This window comes from Diadema antillarum, unplaced genomic scaffold, assembly GCF_040938485.1.
Source record: "Diadema antillarum isolate AM-2024a unplaced genomic scaffold, OU_Dant_1.0 seq00001941_RagTag, whole genome shotgun sequence".
Classification (NCBI taxonomy): Eukaryota; Metazoa; Echinodermata; class Echinoidea; order Diadematoida; family Diadematidae; genus Diadema; species Diadema antillarum.
In genome coordinates, this window is record NW_027272601.1 from 351,256 (window position 1) to 372,279 (window position 21,024).

General features: G+C 39.8%; 1 protein-coding gene across 1 annotated transcript in view; it reads right to left on the minus strand.

The window, feature by feature from the left end:
- The window catches only part of LOC139713284 (synaptogyrin-3-like), a 39,002-nt gene extending 20,081 nt beyond the window's left edge, over window positions 1-18,921 (minus strand). The window contains exon 1 of the mRNA XM_071625028.1: window positions 18,720-18,921. Within this exon, the coding sequence (XP_071481129.1) occupies window positions 18,720-18,818 (99 nt within the window). The 5' untranslated portion in view covers window positions 18,819-18,921. The remainder of the gene's footprint in view (window positions 1-18,719) is intronic.
- Window positions 18,922-21,024: the final 2,103 nt, after the last annotated feature.

Genomic DNA, 21,024 nt, shown 5'->3' on the forward strand with positions numbered 1-21,024 from the left:
TTAAAAATTCATAACTTTTGCATCGATTGTCCAATTTTCCTCAAACTTTCACTGATGTGTTCTACTAATATTGTTGCATTCTCTCAATCCTTATGTTTATGAAGGTGAACTTGTCCTTTAATTATCATGTGTAATCCAGTATGTGTCCTGTGTTATTGCAATGCAAGTCACAGTGTTATAGTCACGGTGTTACATTTACTGTAACACCGTGACACATTTTAATCAGCTTTAATTAATTAACAAAATAAGTTACCATCATTTTAGTACTTGTATATGGTAGCTACATGTGGTCATGATTTGGGCTATCAAAATAAACCCTTTTGTGTTTGCAATTTTCAAACAATACTAAAAACATCAGTTTTTACCGTAACACCGTGACATTATTGATGATCGTATTTGCGATGTTCGCTGAAGCTTAACACATAGAAAATCTTGCACTTTGATGATTTGGTAATGATGTTCAACCCTTAAACTCTGAAAACAAAGGCAAAGTTTTTACCTCCTTTTTCATTTTCTCATGCTAAATTCATTTAACTTTATTATATTTTTCAGATAATTATGTCAAATTTAATTATGCTGATTTTATGCACATATTTAACAAAGTTAATGATGTAATTTTTTAACAAGATGGTCAAATATGAAAAATTCAGTCCTTAAGCTTTCATTTGATACCAAAATGAATGAGATTTGACTATTTTGAAAATTTGATGGTCATGTCCACTTTATCGTGGAATTGCCCAAATGCATATAGAGCAGTAGCAAACAAATATGGTTAAGTTCTTTAAAGGAAGAGGTCAGGGTGCTACTTGTGTTAAAGAAAGGTGCATTGACCTGCAGAAACTAGATTCAACCCTCTCTCTCCTAAATAATGATCTGTGTGGCAACCTGCCAAAGAGATAAAATCAAGGGAAATGACAACTCATGCCTCTTCCCTCCCCTTCCCTATCTCCCCTCCCCCCCCCCCCCCAATTTATTCTATGAAACCCTCTATTCACCACTTTATATTATGAGCTGTTATGTTAAATACATGTTAGCAGCCAGTGGTATGTAAGCCGATTATAACCCAAACTCCATGTGAGCCCAGGACGCACTGAAAGTCAGAAATAAAGCACCCTTTTATAAAGCCCAGCTTAATTCTTTTGAGACTCTTTATTTCATTATGCTCAAGTAAATCCCCCATTTCTTCCCCACCCCTTATGTGTAAGGCACCCTACAAGTTTAAAAAAGATTCCTTCAGCTGAAGTTAATGTCTTACCCTGGCAAGTCAGTCAATGGATATGTGTATGCTATAATAAGCAAATCTGGCAAGAACTGCAGAATCTCATTTCCTGCACAATTTCTGCCAACGATTTCCATTCATCCGCTTCCAAATCCCATTCATAAGCCTTCACAAACATGATTTGCACCATTCATCTGGAACTCGCTCACTCCCTGACATATTTTTTTTTTACTTGCGTCGTGACTTTGCCTGGATGGAGAGTGCAGGTATCAGTGCACGTCAGCAGTCGGGAGTCGAGTGAACCCGCGCTGACTAATGACATCACATGACTCATCAATCATATTGACGAATTGACAAGCGTTGCGTTCGGCAGCCTGATGGTAACACAGAGCACAGTGCATACATGTAAATGCTATCTTAGGCCTACATATTATGTGCATGTACACATGTACCCCCGAAGGCACGATAATAACTCGCCAACAGAGTGAAGGAAGATTATGTCTTGTAAAACTGACTCCACAGTACCACCCAAAATGCCTCCAGTTTGAAATGTGTCATTACGTGCAAATCCACAAGTGGTGGCAGACATTAACTTGAAATTTGATTTCTCAAAAGCCCCAGGTGATACAGATCCTGTACAATATTGTAGCTCAGTTTGTAAAAGCAGAGTATCTTTTCAGAGGACACTCCACAATAGAATTCAGTATTTTGCAACACAGCCTGTGCAAATACTGTACATCATAACATCATATTGCAATTACCAGCAAAACATGTAGAACGATGTTTCCCTACAGTAAATATGTACCATTATACATGTTGTACAGTATGTGCAGTATACTCGTATGCCAATGACGAATATGTTGCTCGAAAGTTTGCGATCATGTGATTATAATGGTTGAATATTAAAAAGCCAATAAAACATCATGACAGTTGAGTTAATGATATTGAAATGATAAGTACTGGTACTAGAGAATGTTTTCATTATTTGTCTGCTCTCATTATACAATCTTTTTATTGAAGTACATGTAAACTGCATTAATTTCCCTGCTATCTTGTCAGCTTTTTCTTTCTTATAAATCATATTTTGATTGTTGAATGATATTTCTCCACATTAATAATAACAAGTTATCATTCATGGGGTCAAAAATTCATCTACACATAGATCTCACTTTTTATTCTAATGGTTTGTGCTGTTTGGCTTTGTTTTTGCACGCGGTCACTGTCGAGATAGGCCAATGGCAGAGTCCACTGGACAGCCGAAAGCAGGCACCAGCAAAAGGGGGATCAATACTTGATGCGGGAGTGATACCGCGGCCCTACCGTGCCCGCAGATATCCCAAATCAATATTGCAGCCTGCGCAACTCTTGCACGCATACCAAATGACCCACTGCTCTGCTGGACCCATCATCTCTAAGGCACAGGGCAAGGCCTGATGCCCAATATACTGTAGTTGATATCAACAGTGCACAGTGTCCATGTCTCCGTGTACCCAAGAAAAAAATTTATCTACAGTATCTAGATGATCATGAACCAAATGCAATTTGATATTGTTGTACTGTACCATCTCTAGCTGGCCAGGGAAGTCAAAAGTTTACTTTGTAGATCTTTTATAGTTATTCCAGCACTCACAGAATTTCATACAAGACATGAAAAATATACAGTTTACAACATCCTGTCCTCTTTTAATGAATGCGAATGCATTATTTATGCAACTGAAAAGTGACCACTACATGCATACAGGTTGTACCTATAGTGTAGCGAGATATTAGTCAACCATCAAACATTTTCTTATTACCAGTAATGGTTGCTACTGTATTTGAAGCTCTTCAAGATGTTTGATTACAAATGGAAGATTCCTCCAGAGTTAACACATCTACATGTACCGCTGTACAAATATTGTACAGGTGTAGTGATTTTAAACCACTACATGTACACTGTGTGAGGAGTATTTCTGAAGATGGCCGATCAGGTATACATGCATTCTATGACTATTCAGTACTGGAAATACACCTTTCATAATATCTGTTCATTCTACTGTAGCAAACAGTAAAAAAATTGCTTGGTATAAACTTACACTGTGCATCATATCACACCGGTTGACATTTTTATGTCCATCCCAATTTTCTAATTACCCCATATTTGCAAGAGAATCTTTGCTTCATACAATTGTACATATTCAGTTACTTCTAGTAAAGTTTCCCTCTGCAAACACAATGCCATCCATGTACCACACACCATGTCACTATTTGCTCAGCAACCACTGTGACAATTGCTCCGGTCTTACGCTGTATTTTCTCTAAGGACTTTCATACAGTTAGAGTCAGGGTTGTGATAGGGTTTTAGGATTGGTTTGATGTGAGGATTACACATGTAGGATTAGGGTTTGGGATAGTATGTTTGTGGGTAGAATTTACGATTGGCGTAGCATGAAGATATTTCATGGGAGCAATTGTTGCAATGAGCAAATGTCATGGAATCCTGCACAACAGAGAAATGCACTTTAACCCTGGAAAAGTGATGGCCAAATAACCACCTTCAGACCCTGCTCATGACTGCAATATTAAATCATACTCTCTCCCACCCCATAAACTGTAAATGCACATTGTATTAAAGGGATCGTATAGTTTTGGTTGAGACCTAATCTCAGGTTTCTCACATCTTTTGGTGAGATAATGAGAAACCTCTTATGAAATATGAAAGAGCATGTAATTCTATAAGGAATTCAACGTTTATTTCATGAAAATTGGTTTTGAAATGGCTGAAATCTCCAAAACAGAGCGATTGTGATAAAGTGTGGGACCCACACTTTATTACGATTGCTTTGTTTTACTTTGTTTTTGGATGTTTCAGTCATTCCAAACCCGATTTTAATCAAATAAACTTTGAATTTTTCTTAATATGGTATGCTCTGAACTATAATAATAAGTGTTTTCTTGGTATCTCGCAAAAAGTTTAAAGCCCAATTCTCATCTCCACCAATACCGTACTGTACAATCTCTTTAATACTGTACAACTGATCAAAGGGAAGATCACAACTGCCTGCTCACTGCACAGCTTGAGAATGAAACTGAGCTCAAGTTTGAGTTTGTCAAACAGAAACTGAGTCACACACCATGTATGTACAGTACATTGTACATGCACGCAAGTCAGAGTTCATACGAGGATAGCATTACTCTACTGTTAATGATTATACTGTTAATTCAGATTGACGTTCCTACGTTGTATGCATTATGCACGTATACAATTACTAGTAGTACATGTTATGTGTACTCACCAAAGCTTCTCCACTCTTTCCATATACAGACTGTATGGTAATTTTAGTGAGTATTACGGTATATAAAAGCTTCTTTACTCTTTCCGCAAAGAAATCCATGAACATAATTTGGCAGAATCACTATAACATGTACATGTAGTATGTACGTATTCATACACATGTAGAACATTTATAATTTGCATTATATGGCTAAAAATACATTTCCCTAGTGTTCTTAATTTGTTACGTTGGATAGGTGACTGCATATTATCCACTGCATTATACAGTGTTCCCAGCAAGTAAACATCCTCATGATATACAATGTACAAGTTAGTGTCCAGCCCTACGTATTACAGCAGACTGAATCAGGCACTCTATTGCATACAATGTACATACATACATCTGTAAACGCCCTCGCTAGCTTATCACATTGCTCGTCAAACTGCGAGGAGGTTTCCCGCAGAGAACGGCAAATCTCACGTTGCAGCCTTATGCAATGCAAAGAGAGGGATAGGGATATAGACGGCATCTGAAATTCTGCCTCGAATGGAGGGCACCATGAAACCCTGGGCACCTCTGTTGTCATAGTGCATTGTGTATCTGTGGTTGATCGCACGCTTACTCAGCAGCCGCCGATTCCATTATGGCCAGCAATGCATTATGCATGGCTGTGAATCTAGAGATATAAATTTGTCTGCTACACTCTGAAATTCCACTGGCCACCTCCCTTGTGCCTCTTTTATGTGTGATAAGACGTCATCGCAACGGTTAGTGAACTCTTTTAAATGTTAATAGCCATTTTGACAGGATCAATGGGACAATGGGATATGAAACAGTCGAACTATAGCGTTATTGCAAATGAAAGTGATGGATTTCTGTACATCCAAATTGCAAAGTTATTTTTGTGTGGATACCTGTTTAATTAAGCTAGACTGTCTACCCCAAGGAATTGCTCAATGTAAGATATCGTTGAAGCAAACGCAATGCATGCCTCCCCTTTTGATCTAACTTTTTGCTTGTCATTAAAACCATCCAAAATTCTGATTTGCTCATTTTAATGGACAGAATTCTTTTCAGACGTGTGCATTGGGTAATAGAGGAAAAAAAAATATTCCAAGAGTGAATCAAATTCAATACCTAGACTTCTTGCATTGAATACAAAACAACACAGCATAAAAGACACTAACACTAAGAGAGTCGAAAGATTCGTATGGTGTACAACATGTACGTTCAAGTGCAGATAACACCTTACTCCATGTACCCAAAACCAACAGTAAAGCAGGGGACAATGCTTTTGTGACGGCTGCAACACGATTGTGGAACGATCTACCTCGGTTCGTCTGCATTTCCCCATCCCTTGATGTCTTCAAGAAGAATCTTTAATAAGACTTTCCTTTTAAATGCTAATCTGTTACCTGGTACTGAATTTTGTTGAAGTACTGTGAAACCAGTCATTGACTGTGTAAAGGTGTTATATAAATGATCCGATTGTATTGTATTGTATTGTATTGTATTGTATTGTATTGTATTGTATTGTATTGTATTGTATGCTACAATGTACAGGTACATTGTACGCAACTGTACCTACACTGAAAATATACACTTTGAACAAACCAAATAATACTTAACAATCAATCATGCTTGTCAGTCACTCAATTCGTTTTGCTGGCAATCCTGACAGATTGGAAGTGAACAACACCCTTACCTTATCGCTAAACTACATTTCCTGCTCAATTTTGTCTCAAATGCCTCTTGCCACTGCTAAAGTGAGCAACTGCATTGCAGACTGATCATTCTAGTGTACTCCCACAGGACAATTTCCATTTTGAATTTCACGAACACATCGAGACATTTACATTTACAACTCAAGCACAGAAGTCTGATCTTCTCCGCACACCGCATTCCCAAGCAAATGATTGGGCATGGCAGTTATTACTTGTGGCTATAGATAAAAGCTCACATTTGGCTAGTGTGGAATGGTACAATAATGAAGGAGTAGGGAGTATTGGTCAGACAGTCAATCTCAAACTTATCACACTCTACTGATTTTGAAGTCCAATGATTTTCAAGTGCCAGAACTTCACATGCTACTACAATATTGTTCATGAGTCACTGGTTCCTTATAGCTGGTAGGCTTGTACGCTCTCCAGTACAATGAACTTTGTAATGCTGATGTTCAAACATTCATCAAAAGCAACATTTTTTGAATGCTTACATTATTGACATAAATCAGAAGAACTGCTAGGCATACATCTTATATTAGCCAGCCTTGATTCGTCTTTGATCATTGATTTCTGATGCAATGAGCAACAATTTTCTTGTTTACAAAGTTTCTTCAATTCTATAAGGGTAATAAATCTAACCACTATAATATGGCACCAAAAGAAAAATACATAATATAATATAATATAATATTTATATTTCTCCTATTCCCCTCCTTAACAGAAATCTAATCATGGGCCACATACAGTTGTATACGTTTTTGCCAGGCCTGTGCCTAAGATACATTTTGCCTTACTGTGACTTTTACATGTAGAGCTGCCCTGGGGATTGAAGCACCCTGCTTGAGGTTCTGAGATAAACGTACTGTATATTGGTGTTTTGCTTCAGGAGAAACTCCACACTATCACAATATGTAAATATTCAACGAGCCAACTGTACTATGCCATGTGTTTTCAAAATCACCTAGCATTTAGGACACAATTGGGATGATTACAATTCTCGCTATCGCCAATGACGTAAAAAGTACCCGGATGTTGATTTAAGCGTCATTTACGGTGCATTATGGGATAGTCCGGTAGCAAAGTCACTTCCGTTCGTACGCGCGTGATACGTGACTAATGCTATTTACACACACAACCGATTGTATTCTACGTGTACTTCCGGTTTTCTCGCCTTGAATTACAGCTTTAATATGATTTGAAATTTCTCCATTCTTAAGAAATTGCTGTTAATAGGACTATTGGTTGTTGCTGCGAAGCTGCCATGTGTTGTTCGCACGACAATAAATGAAAAAAATCTGCAGAAATAGGACCCTTACTGGCATGCGAGACGTGACGTGGCCGCGTGGGTGAAGTTTGCAGGTGACTCCACAGCGCAGTACGTGCACGCGCGACTTAACTAGTGGTAGTAGCACTAGGTAGTAGGCCTAGTGCCTACGTACATTGTACGTACTTACTTGGAAGAAGTTGCTTCGGAGACAGGATAAGTTCGAGATCACTGTTCATTCCCGAATGTGTTTGAATTCGCGACATTTCGACAGAGAACAAATAAAAAAAAGATGGGCATTGCATGACGATATACTGTATATCCAGGTGGGTGAATATTTTCCAGCATATTTTCAGCGTATGCAGAGATGACTGATCTGTGATGTGCACATCGATCGCATGATCAAGCAGTACGCTGTATCGGTATGTGTTAGCTTATGCGCTGCGTGCATGCAGTGGTGCATGCTAATGCAAGGCCGGCCGCCGGATCGAGGGGACTACAGTGTACGAGTACGAGTATGACAGGCCTGGCCACTCGCTGGCTCGGGCGGTACAGGGGCCTACTGGACTAGTATCCGTGGTCGGCGCTGCGCTATAGGTAAGGTACACGTACGCACACGCTAGCGCTGTGCAAATTATGCTCCGCGCCGGAAGTGCCCTTGCTACCAAGTGCACTACATCTTGACGAAAAAGCCACATCCGGGTACTTTTTACGTCATTGGCGATAGCGAGAATTACAATTGCACACTGTGGTGACCCTGCATTTTGTGCAGAATATCACCTATATTGCATTTGTGCATGACTCCAACAATAAACTGATGTAAACATTGTTAGAATCACACATGTAACTCCATTCATATGAATGCTTGCTTCCATACATGAATCTGTGTGTGGCATGCAAGCAGTTTTGGACACGGTAGCTGTATCCGATGGTGTGGTTACAGTGTACATACATTGTACATGTAGTCTTTTGCCAGCTCCATGTCTTTGAGTGGGGATAACGCCTTGAAAACACCCTTAAATCATTCTTTTGATGAGCAAAGCAAATGTTTTAGGCATTGCTTCGTATACAAGGGTCCATGGTAACATCGGTCATCCTTGCATAAGGGCTCATGGGATATGTAAATTTAAAGGTTCAGTCACAAATGCTTTTACGAACTGCTATGAATGTTGTCTGAACGATTTTGAGACCATTTCCTAATCTTAAGAGGATCATACGAAACCAGCGTTCATGGACCATTTTTAAACTGTTCGAACATTTGCAGCCTGGTCGACGGTCTTGTCTAAGATTTTTTCCACATCCTACAAAATTTCCTTTTTGCAAGGTGACCATAGGAACATTGTAAGAACAAGGTAAGGAACACCCAAGATTTTTTTAGATTTTGTATGGTCACAAGAGAATTCTGTAGGAGCTCAAATTCTTAATATGATCATAAGAATGCCACAAGTTACATTTTAAGTTGTTCACAGAGGGTGAAAGAATAAAAGAGAAAGGCCGGGAAAAGGGAGAATTAGGGAATGAATGAAAAGATACTAAAATAGTAAAAAGGTAAACCTGGAAAAATGAAACAAAAGGTTTTACGAAATAGAAAGTACACTTAAAATAGAAATAATGGAAGAAAAGGAAGAAGAGAAACTTGCATTATAATAAAGAAAACTAAGGAAGAGATGGAGATAACCCATGAAGGAAACAAAGAACTAGGCAGAAAGTATGTCTGAATAGGAAATTTAGAATTTTTACAAAAGTGGAAACCCACAAATGGGAAGGAAAGGGAAAGTTAGGAATACCTGAAAATGAAAGAAAAAAAAATACAGAAAGAAAGAGAGAGATATAAGGGGCTGCACACACATGTGCTCAACCGCTTTGTATAGAAGCTACAACCACTATCACGAGAGCCGAGTTTCGCGAAATTAAAATGCATGCTAAAGATCTTGTCTACACTTTATGCATTGAATGTTGACCTAGGCAACTCGTGAAAATTTAATGCCTCAAGAATATTGTTTTACAGTACTTGTAATGCTGTACCACATCACCTACACACTCACTGACATACCCCCAGATATCTATATGCCCGTCTTCATCAACATCAATCCATGGACATTCTTGCAAGCTTTTTATTCCATACTTGTATGCACGAACAGCTGGCTACCAAAGGACATTCTTCCCAGACACAATCAGACTGTGGAGTGCTCTGCCCCAAGATACCTTCAACTGCACCACTTTAGCTCAGTTTAAGCAAGTGGTGCAGGATATTCAACTCCATTAGAAGGGAATGGGATGTTTTTAGCTGCACTGTAGAAAATGTAGTTATCTTAATCTGTACTGTGCATAACACATTCACACCATGCCTGCTAACAGTACGACAATACACCAAATACAATGAACAGGAAGAAGAAGAAGGGAAAAACAAATTTTAGCTTTTTAAAGACACCTTAGAAAAAGATGCTGTGGTTACCACATTCAGATCAAACGATCGACCCTTACTGCATGTGCTGAACATATTCATAATGTGCCAATTGCTTGTGTGCAGAGCAGCATTTCAAGTGATCAAAATTATCTAACACTTGCAAAAAAAGTGTTTAAACTTAGCTTCTATTCAATTTTGGAGACTCAGCAGATGCCAATATTTTAGGTCAGGTCAACTGAATAACTAAGGTGAGTTTGGTGTGCATGTTTGGATATTACTTTCACGAATTTGTGCAAGAGTATACTAGCGCTCAAAATAAACACATTGAGGGATCAAAGGCGCTAGTGTACTTATGTACCCGTTTGTCGAATGATCTCCAAACATGCACAGACTCACCCTTGTTATTCAGTAACCTAAATTACTTGCATCCGAGTCTCCAAAATCGAACAGATGTTAAGTTTTAACACTTTTAGTATTTACAAGTGTCGGAAAATCGTTGGAAAATCTCGATCGCTTGAAATGCTGCTCTGTACACAAGCACAGTACGGATACATTCAGCGCATGCCAAGGGTTGATCGTTTGGTCTGAATGTAGTGACAAAGCGGCTTTTTCTATGGTGTCGTTGAAAAGCTACAATGTAAAATTTGTTTTTCTCTTTTCCTCGGCCAAGTCTTGCGTTAGCACAGTTGCAGCTTCAAAGCGGTTGAACGCGTACGCAAGTGTGTGGTGCCACTTACATATCTTTCTCTTTCTTTTTTATCTTTTCTTCTTTCATTTTCAGGTAGAATCTATACTTAAATATCCCTTTCCTTCCTATCAATCATTTCTTTGTGGTTTTCCTCTTGTCTTTCTCAATTTCCTATTCAACTGTACTTTTGCCTAATTCCAGTTCTTGTGGACGTCATGGGTTGTTTTTCCTTCCAACTACAAGGGTCTTTCCTTTCTATCCTCTCAAATATCTTTTTCTTATGTGTCGTTCTAATGAATCCTCTTCTTCATTTCCTTTCCAACCTGTATAATTCTTTCTTTCCTTCATAATTGTCTTTGCTTTAAATAATCCAGCTTTGATTCATCTTTATTCTCATGAGCACTGGAAAGTGGACCTGTGTGCTATACAAGTAGCCAAGTACCAATATAATAATTACAATCATAATTATAATCATAATTATTATTACTATGTCTATTATTCTACCTAGTGCTTTTCTGTTTTCAATCTATATTTTTCTTTCTCTTTGCTCTCCTCTTTTCTTTCTAAACATATCCATCTTCCCTTTACCTAGCTTTTTAAAGGCTTTATGCACTTGTCAATGTAATGACTCACCCCACTACCCCCGGACATGGGTGCGTCATTTCCTCGTTTGGTCCGTCAAATTTGTGACCCAGGTGTTCGTCATTTTACCAGCTTTGTCCGTCAAATTTTTGACCGAGGGGTGCGTCAAAATCCCATCACTGTCGGTCAAAATTTTGACCGAGGGGTGCGTCATGGTACGTCACTTGGCTATGGAAAATAACACGCATTATTTTGAACCGAGGGGTGCGTCATGGTACGTTACTTGGCTATGGAAAACTGTACGCATTTTTGCACGCTACCGGTCCCGGATACACGTACCGCGAGTGAAATTACAGTGAGCGCTTTCCCGCGGCAAGTGAAAATCAAAGTCGGGAAGCGTTTTGGAATACGAGGAAAAAATGCTTGCCAGAATCTGGCAAGCAAAGAATTTAAAAGCCACCCTTTCTCCTTACATTTTCCCTCCAACAAACCCATGAAATCATGCATACTCAATCTCAAACCAGGGACTGTTCAGCGATGTAACAACTTAGTTCAATCTTTCCTGTCGAAACGGCAGCAGAAGAACTGCCTGCCGCATGCCATTTTCTGCTCGCGGGCTATAGCCCGACCAGCTGGCCAGACGCGCGCGTGACGCTGTTAGCTGTGCGAATCTCTACATACCGCGTCTAGGCTGTAGTTTATACGCAGTACTCGAGCGGGAATATGAATGCCGTGGCGTGGTGTGTACCTACCTGCGCTGTAGCAGTATACATCCACCGCATTAGCAATGGCCGCGCACACCCAGCGCATTCTGCAACACATGTGATTGTTGTGTATGGATTGCATGCACAGAATACATACTACTGTACGGAATATCGTAGCAGCAGCGTGATGTACGGTGAATGACAATACGGTGCTTACATGGTAAGGGAAACTTGCCGAAACTTTTACAAATTATGTGTACGAACCAAAAGAAAATGAAATTGCTTGAATAAAACGTATGCAAAAATCGTTTCAGTATTTACGGGGGTGCGTCAAATGTACCGAGGATGTCCGTCAAAAAAGTGACCGAGGTGTGCGTCACTTTTAACGTGTTGTCCGTCAAAAAAGTGACTGTGGTGTTCGTCACTTGCAGCGTTATGTCCGTCAAAAAAGTGACTGTGGTGTCCGTCAAAAACCCTGTGTGGTCAGTCAAAAAATGACCATGACGCACCCATGTCCGGGGGTAGTGGGGTGCGTCATTACATTGACAAGTGCATTATTCTTTCACCATTGTCTTATAACCAAATTTTTCACAATCTTCTTTCATTCACACACACACACACACACACACACACACACACACCTTCGCACACACATGAACAACCCCAATTCTCAATCAATGGCTACTGCGACTCCGTGCAAGCTGAAAGGCGGAAAAAGTATCTTTTTAATAGGGTGTCTGATCGCGCACTGCTAACCCTCGACCAAAACGCGCCCCTATCTTATAACACGCAAGTCCCATAGAATGCAATGGAACCGCGCGCCTACGCTGTTTTGACCCAGCATTTTTGAGCCAAATTTCGCCTTTATTGCCAAATCCCCAGACCATGCCATTAACGAATCCTGACAAATTTGGTATCATATGAAAGAGGAAGTTTTTCTCCATATTCTATCAGAACGGCGGTACATGAATCCGACGATAAATTGATGTAAACATCGATAGAAGCACATCTATCCCCATATCTCAGCGTCTGCTTCGGTATTTGTATCGCCGTGAGACATACTAGTAGTTGAGGACATGCTGAATCCGATGGTGCCGCTAGTTTTTCGCTAGCTCCACGCCTAGGTGTGGGGATATCGCCTTGAAGATACCCCTTGCAATAATTTTTTTTTGTCACAGCGAACGTTTTAGGCGGGGCTTCGTATGCAAGAATCCATAGTAACTTCGCGCGAAGGGGCTAATGCATATGTAAATTTGATTACGCATCGCCGTCTAAAACCACATGGCCTCTGCGGTGTGTGGGGATGGATCGCGTGTGCATGCGGCGCGCGCCAGATGCTGCCAGCAAAGAGCTACCTCTGTGTGTGTGTCACTACGTTTGTGTGTGTATGTGTTGTGTATGATGTGCATATCACGAGGCAGGAAACTGGGCTGTCGCTTGCGATAGCTCCTACAACACGCATCACATAGCATGCACTCTGTACTGTACATATCGGATACAGTCACGCTCACAAATCACGTACGTCTTGCAAAACAACCAGACTCTACTAAATTTCTGTCTACATTAGTTTACTTGTGGATTGGTTATGATCTTATCGTTGTTCATTTATATTTCGAAAGTGCACTCGCAATGCTCGAGTCACTGGCACTAAGCCGAGAAATCGGTTGTGAATACAATCATGTCCACTTAGCCAAGTGCGAACGAAGTAGGCCTTAGCTAACGTTACTGTGGTGGTAGCGGCAGCGGTGTATTGCGAACACCCGATCGACAGAAAGGGCGTGGAAAAGATTTCGTAAGACTCTTATTTGGCCATTTTTGCATGTACGAATAGTGGTAATGTGGCATCAGTTCCAAGCCTGTGGCTGTAGAGGTTGTAGCTTGTACATTTCACGCGAGCTGCGTGCACCTGCTCTCGACAATCGACTGCATATTTCTTCGAACCATGCTCGCCATGCCGGCTCCCCTGGCCTACAATCGCGATGCTCTCCGCTCGGCTCCCCGAACATACCGGCGGGGCTAGCTGCCTAGCTAGCTGCTGCTAGCTAGCTGCGCCTGCATACATACGCGGGGTTCGTACGTGTTGTAGGGCGCTCAATACGGTACATGTGAATCGTATGTAAACTGAATACCGAGCACGTACGTACGCACGCAGCGCACACAGGGAATGACAACACATAGGGGGAGTGGCTTCTGCGCTTGTTACGCGTATTTTCTAACCGCTGTACGCTCATTATCTGATCGCTGGAGATCCACACGCGAATGCAGCTTTTCGGCGTTGTTTGCAAACATGATTTGGGTCACATTTTCATGCGTGCTCGTAAAAAAAGGGGGTGATATTGCTGTGATTTCAAAGTTAAATTTCTCAAGATAGAAACATCATTTCGCCATGAAATTTGAAATATGTCTTAATGATGTAATTCTCTTTCATATGAAATAATTCACAATTCATTTCTCAAAGAATTTCAAAAGTTACAATAATGCTCCAGACACCCTATTTTTAAAGATACCATAGAAGAACTTGCTCTGATCGCTGTGAGATAGTTACAATGTACATTCAGATCACGCTGCATCACACGTTTTGTACACCATGCTGCGCTGTCTGCTACTGTGCAACGCAGTTATCACCGAGCGAAATAGTAGAGTTTTCTACTATCTACATGTAGCTGCGATCGACATATTCCGACAAGTGTAATTAAGTGTCAAAACAGTGAAAGATTCCTTTTCTACTGGATTTGAATCTCACTCTGATGCAAATATTAAAGGCTGTTGGATATTCAGTCTACGTTCCAAAATACAGAGTGAGTTCGTGCACGTTTGAAGATCATTTGTTTGACAAACATTTGCTGGTGCAAAAGTACGTATAGGGTGTCTGAAGGTAATTTACAATATTGCTTTGAGATGTCTTTAAGAGATTTTGCTTACATATTTGATAAGAGATATGTCTAAATACGAAATGTGCCAAATATCAAGGCTCACAGATGTTTTAATCATGAGATATAAGCTTCGAAAGTTGATGCCAGATTAGACTATTTTGGCCAGAATCGCGTGAAAAAAGTGGTTCACAGCGCGAGTGCGAGCACGTAAGATTTGCCCGCACAGCCCGGCTCGCGTGCGATCAATTGATGAGCGCACAGAGGCCATTAATACGCAACCTTCCATAGCGATTCCCGGCTTGGATACGCACTCGTTAAGTCCCGCCCACTCTAACGTACGGCGCACGTTACGCTCTGCAGTGTGTACTGTATACTGGACATAAACACGGAAGCTGTATGAGCTATCTCGCCATGTAACCATCCATCGGCCTGGCCTGCATCACCGGGGCCGGGGCCGCCTAGGGATGGGCCTGCAGATCGCGCCCGGTCGAACGCATACTGCCGGCATTAAACACTTACGAAGAGCCTGAAATCAGCGCTGATCAGATCGGAAAGGGTGTGTAAAGTGAGTATGATCGATATTGAAGTATAGTTTGACCTAAATTGTAAAATCAAGAATTCAGAGTCGGCGGTGTCTACCTTACCGATATGCGTTTTGATTCCACTTTCATACACGTGGCCGGCTTCTACATTGCTCTGTGTACGTTTCGACGCGCACACGTGTACCTGTACAGCAGTACGAGTATACGACTCAGGATTTTAGCTATTATTGCGTTGAAATTTGGAAGCGCAAGCACGAACTTTGCGCAGCTTTTTTTTTTTTTTTTTGTGGTCATTTTGAACACTTCTCTACATTTTCCTCTTTCCGTTTAAAAGTATATTTTATTGATTCTAGTGGTCTATTATTTTTCCCGTGAAAACTGTACTGCTCTGGTATAGTGGTAATGCTTTTTCATACATGTATTCCCCCTTTCATTTATTACAAGATATGTTTTTATCTTATTTTGTTTTTCCATCTTTTTTCATCCAAACTTCATCGCCTATTTGTAGCTTTCCTCACTCCTTCATTGTCTTGTTTTTTCTTCCAGGTATGCTTTTGATTTCATCAAGGTTCCAGGCTCTTGGTTTTCATCACATCTCTGCAGAACGGAACACGCAGACCTTTTTATAAAACGGACATTTTTTTTTTTTATTCCATGATCAACATTTTTAACGAGTGTTTCATGTTTAGTGAAATACACGTGAATAATCAGCCAGTCATGTAACTAAGCTTATACATTTATATTTTTGTGGATTTGCATTTGCTTCAAGCACTCAACCAATTACATCCACGCTTTGAAGTTTCACGCTATGAATAACTTGTCTCCGTATTAAATGTTGAATGGAAGTACAATTCAAAATGCTAAGGCTTCTTTGTTATCTCATCCCTGTATTTGTATGTCACTCGTTGAGAGTTATAAAACTTCAATAGAAATACAGGCAAAACGATCAATTCTTCATAATTTTGACGAGAAACAGATAATAAAATATTCACATCCTCGTATAGGCCCTATCACACACATTAATTGGTGTACTCTTGTTTCAAAATATTGTACAGTGATACATTTTGGGAAAGAAATAATGTGAGAACAGTAATATGTCCATCATCGCATTGTTGCTGATCGAGTATGACGTTCAATTTTCGTTTGCTCTTGGGTATAATTTGTGAGATTTGGAATCAACATTTACGGAAACGGAACGCTGTTATCGACTACCGTTATCGCCGGACAAACGATTAGTGTCTACTAAAATGAGAATATCAAATATCATTATGACTGGAAATTAATCAGAATAAAAGCAAAAAACAAAACCAAAAAACAAAAAACGGAACAGATAGTTATGAAAGAAATAATTATTGCGTCTTTAGTTTGATTTGTTGTCTCTTGTTTTACGTCGCGACGTGTTCGAAGCAGATGATTATGAACGGATCTAAACGGAGAATAATCGTTCCTTTATGCGTATTTGGTATTATGCGTATTTATGCGTATCAGTTGGCGTGAGTTTGTGTGTGTGTGTGTGTGTGTGTGTGTGTGTGTGTGTTTGTAGGGATTTATTGTGTTTTGTCATTATTTGTTTATGTTTTGATCAGTGCTACATAATATCGCAACTCCGTCCACGTGTGTCATGAAAACGTAGTGCCTCCGACTTTCTAGAATATGCGACAGTCATTCTTCCGCTGGAAGCAGTAAAATGTATATTTCGAACAGATAGTAACCATCGTTTGGAACCGTGAAACTTGACTTCGATGTAACAGAAGTGGAGAGGTAAGTTTTTTTTTAAATCTATTTTATCAGGTTTCCGATTTCCCGACACACTAAGAAAGCAAATGCAACGGAAATTTGTCTGCATTGAGCTGTTCATGCGATTGAGCGACACATTTGCGCAAGAAACAATTGTGGACAGATTCTCTCTTGAAGGAATAAGATTACACAGATTACAAACGTTAATCAAAACAAATACCCTGATTTTTTTTCTTTCAATTAGTCATTAGTTGCGGTTGAAAAACGTTCGCATTAGCGTATTATAAATGCTTTCAAAAATAGCATAAAACAAAATAAAATCAACCCTTGTGTGCGCAAAGTCACGCGTATGCCGATAAGGGAGAGCAAAATGACAAATCTAAGATATGCATGAAATTATCTACTTTGTAAAAATATTATTTTGACAAATATCAAAATTTGACATTTGATTAAAAAAAAATACGGGATCCCAGGCGGAAACGAAGACTTGAGAAAACAAGACTTTGAAAACGTAATTCTTGGCAAGCTAATTTACTGTTGATCGGCTAAGTGCAGTCATGAGGAATGAGCAAGTATTCATGATAATGTGAAATGCTTTAATAATTAATGAATTTATTATTTTCTTTCATTTTTCAATGTCTTATTTCGCGACTATTTAACCTCCGTTACCTTACGCTTTTGAGTGCTACGTGTGCTATGTTATGCATGTCAAGTACGTCACACGTATCGGGCGGGCCGGCTCTGTATGCATTACGCGAAGCACGTGCGGGCCTAATCTTCGCGCTGGAAGCGTCATTGTGGCTTGTTTCGCGTAAAATGCATATGCATCAGTCCGCTTTACGCGTTGTCGCGCTGAAGTGATGAATATGCAAGCCACGCCTCCTCCGTTCGCTGAGCTAGGGAGTGAGTGATATGGGTACTTTCAGCACACTTTTATAATATGATCCCGTGGAGCTAGCAAAAAACTAACCGTACCAATGGATTCCGGATAGCCGAAACCTCTTAACACTCAGTCAGCATTGCAAATAACGAATCCGTCTCGGAATAACAGCTAAGTTTATGTTTCTTTTGCCGATTTTCCCCAGAAATACTTCGAATTTTGAAATGCTGACTGAGGGTAGTATGGAGCAAACTCTGCCCTTTCAGATGATACCTAACTTGTCGAGATTGTTGATTGGGATCAACCTAAGAAATTGCTGGAAAGGTGATTTTTTAGCGGAAAACCGTGACCACTTTTTGATGCGCGCGCTCGCCATTCATAATACACGCAGCGCCACGCAAAACCTATGGGGAGAGATTTCGGGCGACACAACTCGGTGCGCGATCAGACACCCTAGTACGTAGACTAGCACCGTACCGGCATCAATAATCAACTCTCATCATCAAATGCCATCAAGATAGGGATTTTACGGTTGGTGGTCTATGCAAGAATTTGGAAGCTGCTCCCATCCCCCCCCCCTTTTTTTTCTTTTTTTTTTCTTTTTCGCTAAATGCAGACGGACGTACAGTTTTCTACAGCAGGCATGGCAGTGCAGCACCAGTCGCAGTGCAGTAGTAGGCACCAGTAGCCTACAACTTGTACTGTACCTGCCATTAACGTACACGCCTACCAAATACCTATGGCTGCCTACGTTTGCTGCTTGCTGTAGTGGGTGTAGCGTAGGGAGCTGTGTTCGGCTGCCTGTCACTGGGCACCGTCTTTATTCAGTGTCACTTTTTACGTACCCAGCTGATGACTCGAAGTATAACCGACGGTTTCTTGATGTAATCCATGAAATCAAATGGCTTTCCAGCCATACCAGCTCCATATGCTCCTCCTTGCATATTGACTGTTGTTTCCTAGAAATTCCTGGGTAAACAGTAAATTTTAAATCACAAGAGTTTCCACCTATGTTCCTCAGCTCAGGGAGACAGTTTTGATGATGGCGCGGCCTACCTTATCGCATCTTCAGTGCATTCCCAATGCATAAAACTTTGGTGATTGCGATGACGCGCGCGCTCGCACATTCGCACGTGACGTACGTAGTCAAACACCTACACAGTAGAGAAGCTACACGCGTGGTGTAGGCAGAGTAGCACTCAGCATGCTATACTATCTCCCATTCAAGCATTGCTTCAGACGCCAGTTTTCAAGATTGGCAGCACTGAGTTAGCAGACGCTGATAATCTGCGCGAGATGACCCTGATGTGAGGTGAGCCCTCGGCGAATTTACTAAGTATGTCATTTGCAAAACTGTCCACCAAGGGAATTTCCCTAAGCCAACCAGCCAATGCATGACACCAACCGATCAAGACAGGTACAGCATCTGCGCAAGGGACATATCAGTTTGTGGATAATGTTGTTGATGCTTTTATCTAGATAGTCTACTAATTCATTCACCAAAGTTGTGTCATATTTATGTTGCAATTTGAAATCATACGTCAATCATGTGTTTTCCATTTGCTGAGATTACTGGACACTCACTCGGAACTTTACTTGCACCTGTGCTACCATAACAGTCTTCTGTAAAGCACATTGCTTGAATGGCTATTAAAGGCATGTGTTTTTACCTTATCCTTTTGGTACCATAGTACAAAACCCTTCAGGTTTCTACTGGAAATAAGGTGTCAAAAGACGATCCAACGAGTCTTTAGCCAAAAAAATTTTTGGTACGGTAACTTCTAGAATGCACAATGGCAAGGTGAACATGATTTTGTCTTATACTGTACTTAGGCTAGTGTTCATGCTGTAAAAAAAGAAAAAAAAAGTACAGGGTTGTACTGTAATCTGTTTACTGGTATCCAAACCCTGGCCTTATAAAATGTTCATTACATACACGTACATCTATTCTTTTGTGCATGTGGCATAGTATATGGCATCTCCTGCTGACGATTAACAATTAATTCAAGCCCTTGTCAGTGTATTGTCATATTATAAAGATGTATCACACAATTATTCAATCTCATTTTGATTATTGTTCTTCTGTATGGACCAGTGGTAATAAGTCACATCTGAATATACCTTTTATTTTACAGAAAAAGAGCTTTGAGAATTATTCAAAATGCTGATATGTTTGCACGAAGTGATGAATTATACAACCAGTCAGGAATTGAACCTCTTCAAAGGAGATGGAAAAAAATAATCTTATTCTCCTGTTTAAATGTATCCATCATACTGCTCCTGAATACCTTGCCAATCGAATATGCATGCAAACTTCGCAATATTCTCTCCGTAATACTTTATGTAAAATATTTTTGCCAAAACCAAATACAAATTTTAAACGGAACAGTTTTTTATATTCTAGTGCAATATTGTTTAATAGTCTACCGTATGATATTCGTTCGTGATACAATCTGTATTTTTAAACGGAATATAAGAAGATATGATTTGTTTTGAGGCTGCGTTTTAAATATACATATTTTTTGTTGTTATTATACATACATTGATTAATATTCATTTCACGAATGATTGTTTACATACTCAGGCAGAAAATTCAATTCATCTAGGCACATTTTCCATGCTTTTGAAGTGAATAGGAATACTTGTACTTTTTACGTTGAGTATTTTTATTTTTATTGTTGTTTGTTTGCTGTATACAGTTATTCATGTAATTTGTATTTATTGTTTTACCCTGTAAATCATTGTATTTTTACGTGGACCCCTTTGAAAATCAGTCTTGTGCTGAAAGGGCTATCCACCCTGTGAATGGAAATAAATAGATAAAAATAAAAAAAAAATAAAAATGTGCATACTACAACCTATAAATACAGCCTGTATTAAAAATATGGAGCTATCATAAGTTATCATTTTAAATGAATATACTTGACAACCCTGACAAAGGATCCTGGGCTATGATCTACAGAGGAGAAATATTGAACCAGAGTAAAGATGCTGAGATAGGAATGATATATTCATAATTCTATACTGAACTTCCATCAGTGCAAACACATATAACAGTACATAGTGTCAGATGCAATCAATTCAATAACAAAAAAGAAAAATAATCACTAAATGTAGAAAACTGCACTTGTCTCTCTTTTTTTCTTTTTT